Source organism: Terrapene carolina, unplaced genomic scaffold (genome assembly GCF_002925995.2).
Source record: "Terrapene carolina triunguis isolate 2854851 unplaced genomic scaffold, T_m_triunguis-2.0 Scaffold234, whole genome shotgun sequence".
NCBI classification, from domain to species: domain Eukaryota; kingdom Metazoa; phylum Chordata; order Testudines; family Emydidae; genus Terrapene; species Terrapene triunguis.
This window is the reverse complement of record NW_020664585.1, coordinates 5341908-5354728: the sequence shown is the minus strand read 5'-3', so window position 1 is coordinate 5354728 and position 12821 is coordinate 5341908. Positions and strand designations below refer to the sequence as shown.

The 12821-nt window shown below is 43.7% G+C and overlaps 1 protein-coding gene across 2 annotated transcripts in view; it reads left to right on the top strand.

Annotated features, from left to right (window-relative positions):
- The first annotated feature begins 141 nt into the window (after positions 1-141).
- The window catches only part of ACAD10 (acyl-CoA dehydrogenase family member 10), a 29282-nt gene continuing 16602 nt past the window's right edge, over positions 142-12821 (top strand). The window contains exons 1-8 of one of the 2 annotated variants that reach the window (XM_024196241.3): positions 142-756; positions 1858-2006; positions 3062-3217; positions 5864-6022; positions 6807-6966; positions 9337-9478; positions 10792-10860; positions 12249-12430. In XM_024196241.3, the coding sequence (XP_024052009.1) occupies positions 570-756; positions 1858-2006; positions 3062-3217; positions 5864-6022; positions 6807-6966; positions 9337-9478; positions 10792-10860; positions 12249-12430 (1204 nt within the window). In that variant the 5' untranslated portion in view covers positions 142-569. Of the gene's footprint in view, positions 757-1857; positions 2007-3061; positions 3257-5863; positions 6023-6806; positions 6967-9336; positions 9479-10791; positions 10861-12248; positions 12431-12821 lie in introns of both variants that reach the window. The other variant, XM_024196239.3, reaches the window with a different exon arrangement.

Sequence of the window (12821 nt, the reverse complement as noted above, 5' to 3'; positions counted from 1 at the left end):
GGAGTTGGGGTGGGGGCGGGGCCCTGTGGAGTGTCCTGTTTTTGGAGTATTAAAATATGGTAACCCTAGAATAGAGTGGGGCCTGGCTTAAGGAAGGCGCCCAAGGTAAATTTCCTCCCCCAGCTAAGGTGTGGTGAGGGTAGAATTGAGCATCATGAACAAGGGTTTGTGAGATCTGGGACGGCGCAGCATAGGGGAAATTGTGTAATTGTACCTGCTGCCATGCGAAGTGGCTGTATCACGTTGACACAGGGCCACCTGCTTGGGTGAGATTCCTTCACACTGTCTCCCTTATCTTTCCCATGGACCATCAGCTGGAGGGCAACATGATCACCTATCCAGAGCCTGTATGTTAGACATGCTCAGATAGTGTCCTGATGGGCACCTTAGAACAGTGTGTAATAAAACTGTGCTACTAATAAAATTGATACTACACTTGAACTCAGTCCAAGGTGTAAGTGGTGTTATATAAAGAGCTCAGTGCAAATACTTATAATCTAAAGAAGAAGCCAGAGAATCCTAAATATATATCTCTAAAACATTCCCTTCTTCACACAGAGTTTTGCAGAATGGGCCTTAGGAGATTTATCCAAGCCTCTTATTTCCAATGTGCCAGAACATCAGGAATCCTAAAGCATGTACGATACAAACCTCCAAGTTTGGTACAGTGGAGGCATTCTGGTTCAAGTCTCTATAAAGCTGTAATCTTTGACATGGGGGGAGTTCTTCTCCCTTCCCCTTACCGGGTGGCTGTAGGTGAGTATTTTTGACTGGACATGTTAACTGGAGTAGCTGACTAGTGACCTTTTTGTGCATTTAATACAAGTATATTTCACTTTTATTTATAACTCTCATTGCTGTTTCCAATACAGTGATGATCAACTTTACTTCCTCTTTGGGGATTTACATGACATGGTGGTGGTGATTCCAATTCCCAGTGAACACTCATACACATCATCAAATCTATTAGAATTGACATAGTTGGCAATCTTGTTGGCATTTGCAGGTGGGAGGTCAAGGGTTGAATGGGGGGTGAAGATTAAACTGTCCTGTAGTACTTCTGACTACTATATGAACATGAACTAATCCTTTCTCTCTCTCTAGTACAGGATTGAGGCACATTGGCAGGATGGCTTGGGGAGAACTGTTACTGTATTTCTTCTGTGGGTGCATAGAGGACATCAGTCACCTGGGCTGTCAGTTCAACACCTTTCATGAATGCTAATATTGCCTTTTTTGTGCTAGACTTCATTGTAATGCCAACTAGTGTTGAGGGATTTCAGTTCCATTAGTAAGGCTAAGATTTAGTCACAGGGTATTTTTAGTAAAAGTCATGGGCAGGTCACAGGACATAAATGAAAACTGACAGTCCGTAACCTGTCCATGACTTTTACAATATAAATACCTCTGACTGAAACATAGCAGCTTCTGGGGCCCCAGGGTGCCACTGCTTTGGGGGGCCCCAGGGGCTGATGGCTAGCCCCTGCATTGGCTGCAGGGGCTAACTACCCCCAGCCACCCGCTGCTCCGAGGCCCCGGGGACTGCTGCCCTGGAACTCCCTGGGGCCAGCCGCCCGGGGCCACCTGAGCAGCAGCTGGTGCAGCTGGCCCTGGGGCATTCCCTGGGACCACTGCTTGGGCATCCCTGGGGCCAGCCGCCCGGGGTTGCCTGAGCAGCAGCTGTTGCAGCTTGCCCCAGGACCACTGCTTCGGTGCTCCCCGGGGCCAGCCTGAGGTCACGGAATCCGTGACTTCCGCAACCTCCGTGACAGAATCACACCCTTCTCCATTAGGGCTTTCCCACTCCTGACAACGTTGGTGTGCTGTCTCCTCACTCTGCTACCTTCCTTTATTTAGAATGGGAGGTGCGGAATCATATTCCACCTGGCACTATCAAACAAGCCTTAATATCTGGAGGGGAGAACAGGCCCTGGATGAGGTACATGAGAGGGGAGCTGACATCAGCGGCGTTTTTGCAAGAATTTGGACAGCAGTGCTCTGAGATTGTAAGCCAAGCTCCCAGCTTTCCTGCTTGATTCTTGCTGACTCCTCACAGGAGAATGGGGTTTCGTGCAGATTCATCAAACTGTATAGAAATCATAGAGCTAACAAAAGAGCAATTTTTAAAAGAGTCCTGTCTGTAGAAAGTTCTGCTGCTGCTTCCACTGTTGCTTCATGTATAGCACGGGCAGGTGTGGACTTTTCTGTCTGCAATGCAATTTCCTAAAGCATCTTCTCATGCATTTAAGAGACACAGCTGTCTACTCTATCTGCCTATCTAGATTTTTACACTGCAGTCATTATTCTGGTACTTTAGCAGAGGCTGCCTTAATCTGGTCCCCTCCCTTCTGCCTTCCTTGCTTCATAGCTTTTTTTCTTAGTTTTTCCACTTCCAGTGCCAAGAGAGCTATTGTAGATGTGTGATATCCACCTCTGATGAAGGGTTAGCAGGGAGAGAGGAGAAGCAGAGGCTCTTCAGCAAAGAGATCACATCCTTCCTTAGGCGTGATCCAGGTGGCAGAGACTGAATTTTGCCGACAGTTTCTAGATGGACGTTTAATGGCTAGAAGCAACATGCTTGGTGGAGCGTCTGTAGTTTCAGTGGAACTTGCACCATGCTCCAGAAGCCAACATACTCAATCTGTTGTAAAGCAAGGCTCAGCTTTTCAACCAAGCCTTTGTCAAACAGATCAGTCTACAAAGAAGGCTCCTTTTTTGATTGCTCAGTTGTAATGAATGGTTTTATTTGTGATCTGCCCTGATGCCGTGGTGGAAGCGCACTATAAATAAATAAGGAGTCTCTAGTTGTTTCTCTTCCCCAGCTTCATCCCTTTAATGCTTAACTCTTCATCTCCTTCCTTTGTAGAATTAGGAACCTAAGGAACTTTTATTTATTGTGTTTGAGCAGTTTAGCCAGAGAGCTAGGCTGACTGCCTCCTGTTACAGGAAGAAGTGGGGAAATAAGCTAAAATGATCAGCCAATCTCAGGCTATGCACAAAGTTTCACATTTTCTTCCATTTGCTGATGATGATCATTGTTGGGGTTTCTCTTGTTTCTTAGGCAAACTTCTCTGTTCCAGTGGACTCCTTTCTCTCTGATCTAACCAGTAGTCAGATGTCAAAACAGCTCCCCATTATGACTGAAGCTTTAGAGTGTATCCGGGCAGAAGGTCTTAAGACAGCTGTTCTAAGTAATAACTTCTACCTTCACAGTGGGGTGAGCTTTTTGCCCCTAGACCGAAACCAGTTTGACGTGGTAAGCCTGAACAGATTAAAAAATGCATTTATGTAGCTAGATTTATAAAAAGCATTCAGCAGAATTCTCTAAGTGCAGGTCCAAATTAAAGATAGAACAGTAATAAATATACTGTGTGTTAGTATAACACATGGCGTGTCTTCAGCTGCATCTCCCTCTAGTGACTAGCCCATAGCAAGGGTTAGAGTGAGTTCCAGCCACCTGTGCATTTAGTGGATTCATTACAAAGTGGACCACAATTAGCTAGCGTATTACATGTCTAATAATGCCTGTAAAAGGTTTAGAAGATGGAATGCTCTATATAAGTTATTATTAACAGTTCCAAAGCTCCATTCATCTGAAAGGGTCCCAGAGAGCACTTCACACATAGCCCCATTGAAATGCTGTCATATCTGGGGAAGTGGACAGCAGCCAGGCAAATAGCCATCTCAACAGTTGGAGAGAGGAGGGGAAATTTTGGCCAGGGACATAGGGACACGTCTTTGGTCTTATCAGAGGTTGAACTAAGCAAGCTGCTGCTGATTCAACAAGCTATTGATATATCTATTTATTGTATTTAGTTCTTTATTTATTTTGGAATGCTGCCACCTTGGGCTCCAGAATCTAAGCTTAAATCTAGTTGGGAGAGCGTCTCGCTCTGCCATGGACTCATCAAGAGGGATCGATTTTAAAGTAAAGTATTTTGGCTGTCTTCGGTGAATGTTCTCTCTCCTGTGCTGTAAACGAACACAGATGCTAAGCGTGAGCAAGGAATGTGGACAGCATTGTGAAGTCTGAAACCTTTGATGTTCAGATGTTAAGTCTGTTCTATATGAAATGATTAACCTTTCCTCTACTGTTCAGTGGGTGGTAGAATATTCAGTCATTGAATGCTCCAGACACAATAGTTTCATCTTCAACTCTCAAATAGCCAGTTGTGTACATGTTCACTTAATAGATATGTTTAAAAAGAAAAAGCCCCAAAGTAAATATACATTTTACCTAAGTTGTTAATCTTTTTTTGTTGTTGTTTTGTTTTTTTGTTTTGCTGATCGGTTATCTTAAATCTGGCTGAGTTTTCAGCACATTCGAAACTATACAGGAAACTATATACTTCCAGTTTCCTTGCATTTGCTTTAGTCACCAGGTGTCAGTTCGTTTTGCATATTAAGTGTGGAACAGTCATTGCTGCACCTAAATTTAGAGACAATATCAGTTTATAGTCTGGACACAATTTAAGTTTTATTTGACAAGATTTCACAAAATCTACCATGAGTAGAACTCTTTCTGTGTATGTGTTGAATCCCAACTACAGTATATAAGGAGACCCAGACTGTGAAACTGACTTCATAAACAGGTAAGTATAGTGTCATGGGCCTGGCTGAGTGACGTGCAACTCTGAAGCAAATAGCATAGGGGAAAAGGGGAAACTAGCATAGGGGAAAATAGCATAGGGGAAAAGGGGAAACTGTCCAATTCCGTGGATTTCAGCCCTCTAGGATGTTGTTTTGTAAGGAAGGCATTTCTTTTTTTAAATCTTTTTTTTAACTACACTTTTCCTATATATGCCAACTCACATTTTTGCACTGACAGAACTCCAGAAGTTCACTCATAATTTAGGCTTGTTTTAGAGCCCTCACTGAAGGAAAAACAATTCATACATGAAGAAAATCAGATCCATGTTTTTAAAAGTCATGGCTGTTTTAAAGTCATCTTGTTAACATCTGGATGTTAGATCATTTTCTATTCACCTTTCCTTGTATGTGTTTTACTAGAAAAACCAGTATCTATTAAGATAATATATTATTATAATAATAAAGGTATGTTTCTAAAGTGCCTTTCATCTCAAAGCATTCTAATAGCTACATACCCTGTATATAGGACACGCCTAGCAGTGAAATGTCATCCCCTCTGGAATGTGGTTGCTGTTTAACAATGCACAGCAAGATTACGCAATAATTTAGGACAGGAAATGAAGGAAAATGTCTGTATCTTAGATATTTCTCTTTTTAAAGTGCCCATCAATGTGGTATCTAAGCTAATATTGTATCCCGTTGTAAGTGCAGTATTTATGGAGACAGTATGTACTTCCTGAAATTGGAATTTGGACAGGACATTGGGGTTAACATCTCTACTATTGTGAAAGTTGATTAGGGATTGCTGATGACCATAACAGTCAAGACCTCAGTTTTGCGTTTCAGCTGCAAGATGACACCCCCAGCAGTTCAGCCCGCCTTTAGCACAATATCAAACTATTGGTTTAGTACTGACTGGTGAAAGAGTGCCACCTATGGAGCCATCTGCACCATGAGTATTCCTTGAAGGCCTCCCATCCAAGTACTGACTTGACCCTGCTTAGCGTGGTTGATCTGACAAGATCACAGCTGAGGCAATATGTCTGGAGAACAATGATTCATCAGATTAGGTCATAGCCTCTCTACCAGGGCAGCTCTACCACTGTTTAGGCGTGTGCAGCAGTCGCATGGTCCTTTGTTTCATTTATTGCACTGCGTGTCAGTCACACATTCATTCATACTTGTATCCTCCATGTCCAGAACTGTCCTGATATTCATGAACGAGAATTACAATGGCTTTGTGCATACCTGTCTCGATCGTATGTTGTCATAGGTAATTGAATCTTGCCGGGAAGGGATATGCAAACCAGACCCTCGTATCTATACGTTATGCTTGGAGCGCTTGGGTGTTCAGCCAAAGGAATCCATCTTCCTTGATGATATTGGGCAGAACTTGAAAGCAGCCGCCCAGCTTGGCATTAAGACAGTGAAGGTACAAAGTAGCACCCTCAGGGCTGCATGGGGACAGTTGTTTGTAGAATGTTTATTGTCTTAAATATTTTGGCTTGGTTTCTAAATCCAAATTCTGCATTTGATGTGAATGTGCTTAGTATTTTCACACAACGGCATTAGATACAGATTGCCATGCTTCACACATTGAACATGTCCATTGTCCTGTATGACACCAGTAAGCCAAATAACCACAGGGTTAACTGTGGATGCCAAGATTGCAGGGTTCCATGTCCAGCTCTGCCACCAACTCCCTGTGGGCCTTGGGCAAGTCACTCCTCCCTCCCTGTGCACCTCTGTTCTCCATCTGTTAAACAGCAGTAATGACATCCCCCAAACATGGGGTTGTGAGGCGTAATTAACTAGCCCTGTGGAAGCTAGATAAGCCTCATGTACATGTCACCTGGGGGTTGGCTAACTTCCAAACCATGGTGAGGAGGTGGAAGGGTAAGGATAAGACTCATTGGTGGACTGAGTTCTGACCTCCTTCTGCCTGTCCCACTGGGAACTCCCACTGTTATCATAGCCTGTGCTTGCAATACGATCATCCTCTCCCCATTGGAATTGCTTCCCCCTTCTCCTAGGACAGAAAACAGGCAAAATGTAGGTGCTTAGATCAGGAGAGGGAAGGCAGTATTGGTGCTACCTTTGGTGTAGTGTCATGGCAGATGCTACAGAGCAGTCACAAGAATGCAGAACCCTGTCTTCGCCAAGAGATCAGAATCTTATTAGCTATTTATCATACAACTTTTTCTCGCCGGTATCAGGTTGATGACCCAGAAGCAGCTCTCAAAGAGTTAGAAACCTACTTGGGCTTCCCTTTGTGGGGATTTGTTCCACAAACTCGCTTAGTGAGACCAACAATGGAAATCCCAAAAGATCCCCTACAGAAGTACCTTGAAGAGGTCCTAGGTGGCCGGACAACAGGTATTTTATGCTTTACAACTTTAAAGGTCACATATTCTGGGTCTGTTGGCTCTTTCCAGCATAAGACAAATAGATTTTTAAAAATATTAATATTATCAACTACTGCAAAGCCACTCTCGTGGTTTAGGTACCTTTCCAAGCTCTTTGTGAAATGCTAGGCTGGTTAAAACATTGTTATTGGTATTTACCTGGATAGTTAGAAGGAAAACCTACTCTGTGACTATGCTGAATTCGATGTCCAACGTACCGTCTGCCTGTACAGTGAGTGTCTGTATTGTGTAGCATTGTGCTCTCTGACCAAAAGCTTCTAGATATTGCATCTTTCTTAAAAGGCATTTGTTGTTTATAGTGGTTCTTCTCCAACACTTGTAAAATTGGTAATAGCCAGTGCATGATACTCCCTGGCAGGAGGTCACTTTTGACATTAGGCTTGAAGAACTTTATATGTTGAATTTCTGCTGCTTGACAATATCCTTTTGAGTAGGGCTTGGAGGATCGGTTTACAGAAATCCAGAATCCCTAGCATTTGTGTGTCTGAACCAAACCTGACCTTTTTTTTATGCTCTGTATTGGTTTGGATTTTAAAAAGCAGTATTTTTAAAACCTTAAGATAGTCCCAGTTCCTTGGATCTAGTCGTAACTGGTGCAAAACCAATATTCAGCTTTGCTTCTTCCTTCTGCCATTAGATTTCCAGAATCTCACCTCTATTTCAAGCCAGGAGAGGGCTGTATTATTAAAGAAATTGCACCATTGACTTAGAAGCTATGCCCTTGTGGGTCACACTATGTATAATATGTACTATGCTGAATTAGGCAAACAAAGACGCCAGTGTTATGTAAATGATATTGAAGTGCATTTATATGGTATTCTGAAACATGACTGTCAAAGACTGCAGATCATATGTGCACAGTTTACAAGAAAAAAGGATGATTTTCTAACTGCAATCAGACCCTGCGATCAAAGTGCCAAACTGAGGTCTTTTCAGCTCATATATTATCACCCATAATAAAGATTTTGAAAATAGACATTAGTGAACAATTCTGCTGATGAAGGAGATAGAATAGAATCCCTCTTGTGTGTCAGCTCTGCAGGAATAAAATTCAGTAAAAAATGATTTTCATCGTCAAAATCAGCAGCTCTGACTCTAAAAATGCCCAAGGAGCAGATCTGCTGAGCTAGACGGGACCATTTTTACACAGTCACTTTTCTAGCTGACTGTACTTTACATTGGAGAAGAATTCATGCTGTCAGCAATTACTGCAGATGACCAGTTCAGATTGATCCGATGACCACTAATTAATAGTTGAAATACTAGTGGGGTATGTTAGTGAATTAAGGCTGGGAGCCAAATGTGCTGCCAAGTGAGAGGATCAAAGTTCACAAGCAAGCTCACACCTCTGTGCTGAGGAGCTGACCCTGTCCTGGGCCAGGAGGAGTGCAGAGCTATGTGGTCCTCACTCTCATATCGCTAAAGACTGGGTCTGGAGTAGCCCTAGAAATGTCTGATTGTCCCTTTTGGTGTCGGACTAGTGCTGGTACTACTATAGATGACTAGAGAGGAAGGGCGGGCTGAGACTGTAAGGGGAATATGGCTAAATGGAATAACAAAGTATGGAAATCCCTGAACAAGGGAACCTGCAAGGTGCAGAGCACTCGGTCCCCAGTCCAGTAAGCTTGTGCTTAACTTTGAGCACGTGAGTAATCCTACTGCCTTCATTGAAACTATTCACCTACTCAAAGTTATTTATATATGTGTGTTTTGCTGGATCAGGGCCAGTGTGCTCAGTACTTTTCAGGATAAAGCCCTTAGAGCAGGAATGGCACGTGAAAGGAGCCTCTAGCTTGCTTTGCTGGATACAAGGTAGAGGGCTTTAAGCCTCAAGCAAACAGCTGCATTCTGTACTAGCTGCAGTTTCCAAATGGTCTTCAGATGTCGTCCCGCCCATTCAGAACTCAGTGCAGTGATCCAGTCTCCGGTGACAAAGGCCCAAATGACTGTAGTGAGCTCTACACTTTGCGGCCTTCAGCTCTTGTTAATGCAGAATAATAGCTCCTTTCCCTTTCTCTGAGAAACAACCTGTGCCTAGAACTTCCTGACTGGGGAGGGGGGGAAGGAGCGCTGGGCAAAAAATACAGAGCAAAGGTCAAGCAGATTTCTGGCCCTCTGCCATCCAAGAGTGATCATGGTCACTCAAAAGGGGCCCATACTGATTCCGTAACAATGGGGCAGTGCTCAGTCTTCTGCTGATGCAAGTGACAGTCTCTAGCTTTGTCCATTTTGGAGTAAAATAAAACATGGAAAAGAGATGAGAAATAATTTCAGTTCCTGTACTTTTCTCTTCATTGATCATCCCTTTTCAAACCTTCAGGTCCTCTGATATTACGACAGTTCAGTCATGGACAATCGAACCCCACTTACTATATCAAGTTTGGGGATCGTCACTTAGTCCTGAGGAAGAAACCTCCTGGCAACCTACTTCCGACTGCTCATGCTGTGGAGAGGGAGTACAGGTGAAAAGGCACAGTGCGCTACTGAACCGTTCCCAATTCTGGCTGGCCAACATAGGTGCTCTCTGATTATTGTAACACAATTCCAAATGTGCACATCCTGTACACGGTGCTGGTTTCCAGTCTCACCTTTTCTATTCCAAGCCCTGCTCCATGAGAGTAGCTGTCAGTAGGAAACTGGCAGACTTAGGACACATAAAGGCAAGAGATCCTTTTTTGTAGTATAAGTGACAGGCATATTCCTCTTAGCACATTTAAGGAAGTGCTGCGTGCGATTCAAGAGGTGACCTGGTTGAATCTGCGTTAATACTGCACCAGTGACTCAGCATGGCATTACGAGGCACTGTGCTGCTGGCGTTGCCTCCTTTAGGATGATGCATAAAACTGAGCTCCTGCTGATTAGAGCTCTAAGAGTGCATATTGCAAGCGGTGGGGAGTGGTAGCCTCTTTGACTTAGAATGTGATTACCCTGGATGGAAGTAGACTGTTTTGTTAAACTCACGCTGCAGCTTCAGTAGGACACAAGATGCCTCCACTTTATGATGATTCTGTGGATGTCTAGCTTTCACAGTCATCATCAGGAATAGACCACAGGTCTCTCCCCACCCCTACTTGATGTGAAGGAGAATCTCCTTTAGCCATAGTAGTATTAAGACCTATAGCCTCTGGCCTCTAAAGGGTGACGTACTTGGCAAGTCTGACATTCTGTCCAGCAGAGGGGCAGTGGCACATGTATACACTTAACAATTTAGACAGGGAATTGTAATGTATGGGTTAGGTAATGTTGTGTGCTTTTAAACAGTCATGCTCCACCTCAGAGATGGCTGCATTTCAATGGGGGATGAAGTGATTCCTCTGTGTGTGTATGTTAAAGTGCTATCAGTTCCTGCTAGGTGAAAGGTGCTGTATACATGTAAGCCAGTAATAAAGTGGGGATGAATGCTAAATATTACATTAATAGCATGATTCCATTTCTGTATGTCCATCTAGCGCAGGGGTTCTCAAACTGGGGGTCGTGACCCCTCAGGTGGTCACAAGGTTATTATGTGGGGGTCACGAGCTGTCAGCCTTCACCTCCAGCATTTAATAGTGTTAAATATAAAAATAGTGCTTTTAATTTATAAAGGGGGGGTCACAATCAGAGGCTTGGTGTATGAAAGGGGTCACCAGCACAAAAGTTTGGGAGCCCCTGATCTAGCCTGTTACATTCGTATTTAAAGGACAGCACCTTTTTTAACATCACCAGTACGGCAGGCAAAAAAACGATCAATTCTTTCTCTCCTGACAAAGTCTCTCTGGGTTGCTTGTCCTGGCAGGGTATTGAAGGCTCTTGCTGAGGCCGGAGTTCCTGTTCCTAAAGTGCTCGCACTCTGTGAAGATTCAAGGTGATTTTTTTTCCAATTTTCATCAAAAGTAAGTGACAGTTGTAGCCAGAAACTTCCACTCCCAGTTTATAGCAGAGCAGAGGAGGGGGCAGCTGTCAGACTCAAAGGTGACAGAAGCTGTAGACAGATCGAACTGTTCATGTGGAAAGGAGCAGGAAAGGTGCAGTAACTTCAGTGACTGTGTCATACCTGTGAAGAAGTGTTGAAATCAACCCAGGAGGAAGGAGCCCTGTCTTGGCTGTCTGTGGAAGAGACATGTAAAAGGCACAGTGTGTGTGGTCAGTGGAGAATGTTTGGTCTACTGCAGATATGCTGAAATATTGGGCATTTGTGTCTTGGATGGTCCTGCCTGTTTGTGGCCTCTAATGATCTCCTGGCACTTTTTTGCAAAAATAATGGTGTTAGCCTAGGTGTTCTGACCAAATTTCCACTCAGATAATTCCATTCTGCCTACCAGTTGGGTATATGAATTTTGTTTCCCACTCTAAACTATTCTATAGCATTGCTAGGTGCTGTTAAACAGCTGCCATGATCTACCCCAGAAGTTGCTGTAATTCAGGGTGGATGACGCTTCACCTATGTGTCCCTTGTCCATACCTCACAAAGGGCTTTTGTGGTTTAACTAATAACTATTGTGAAGCACTTTGAATTCTCCAGATGAAAGAGGCTGTAGAAGTGCAAAGCACCATAACATATTATTCAGCTTGCTTTGGGTGTGTCTTTAGTATTTTATTTTTGCAATTAATTAAAATCGCTCTTCCGCTCTGAAAAGAGACTGCAAAAATGGCATAGTGGCACTCCCTGTATGGTTCCAGATCAAATATGCTCAAGTTCCAAGTAACAAGATGATTTTTCTACCTGCCAGCCCTGCAAACTCACCCTGAGAGCTAAAGTTTAGTTCTTTCTGGCTTTTGCATCATCATCAGCAGCAGCAACTGAAACGTGGTGAACAATTCTTACAGGCTCTTGCATGAGAAGGAATAGAATCCATCTCCCTCTCCCATTGCTGTGCTGATCTTACAAGTCTAATAGGTGTAAACAGTAGCACAAACTGGCTCCTGATCCTAAAGTCAGCCCCTCTGTTGAGAGAGGCATTATTTGTACATAATCGTGTTTCTAACCTTAACTGCACTTTTGTTTTGTACTGATATTTACATCAGATGGTTATAATGGTTAACTGGGTTCTGTCGTTATTTATTATTATAACTATTCTGATTTTTGTTCGTTAGGCATAAACACTGCGCTCAGCACAGAACAAATCCTAGAATTAAAGAGCATGTTCAGACTTGGCAATAACTTCTCTACCCTGATGCAATAGATGCAGGAATATTCTACTCATCTCTGAGGCCTGTCACTGAAATACCGTTGTTTCAATTCTGTCATTTTAGTATCATTGGCACCCCATTCTACCTGATGGAATACTGCACCGGCCACATCTACAAGGACCACTCTCTTCCTGGCCTGGACCCTGGCCAGCGGAGGGCTATTTACTCAGCTATGAACAAAGTCCTCTGTAAAATCCATGGAGTAGACCTCAAAGCGGCTGGACTGGAGGATTATGGGAAGCATGGTGAGAAGGAAATCTGCTGTCATGCTCTTCCTATGTGTTAGATTTTAAAGGGGTATGGTCACATAAGGCCAAATCCTTAGGGCAATGGTGGGGAAGGGGAGCTGTCCAGCAGCATGACAGATCCTCAGGCCAGTCCAGGGTGCATGGAACAGCTGCTTGGGATCCTCCAGGAGTCAGTGGTTTTTGGAATTAGTTTCCAGAGCTTCCTCCCATTGGCTCTGCCTGCCAATAATTTGTTTGCTATCATAATGACTGGGCTCCCTCAGATCCTGCCCCCAGAGGTTCAACAGTACCCCCTGCAGAGCCGCCTCCGGGGGCAAAGGGCTCCTGCTGAGCAGCTGTGCCAGGATTTGGCCTTTGTTGGAATTATATTTTTTGTTTAGGACCCCAG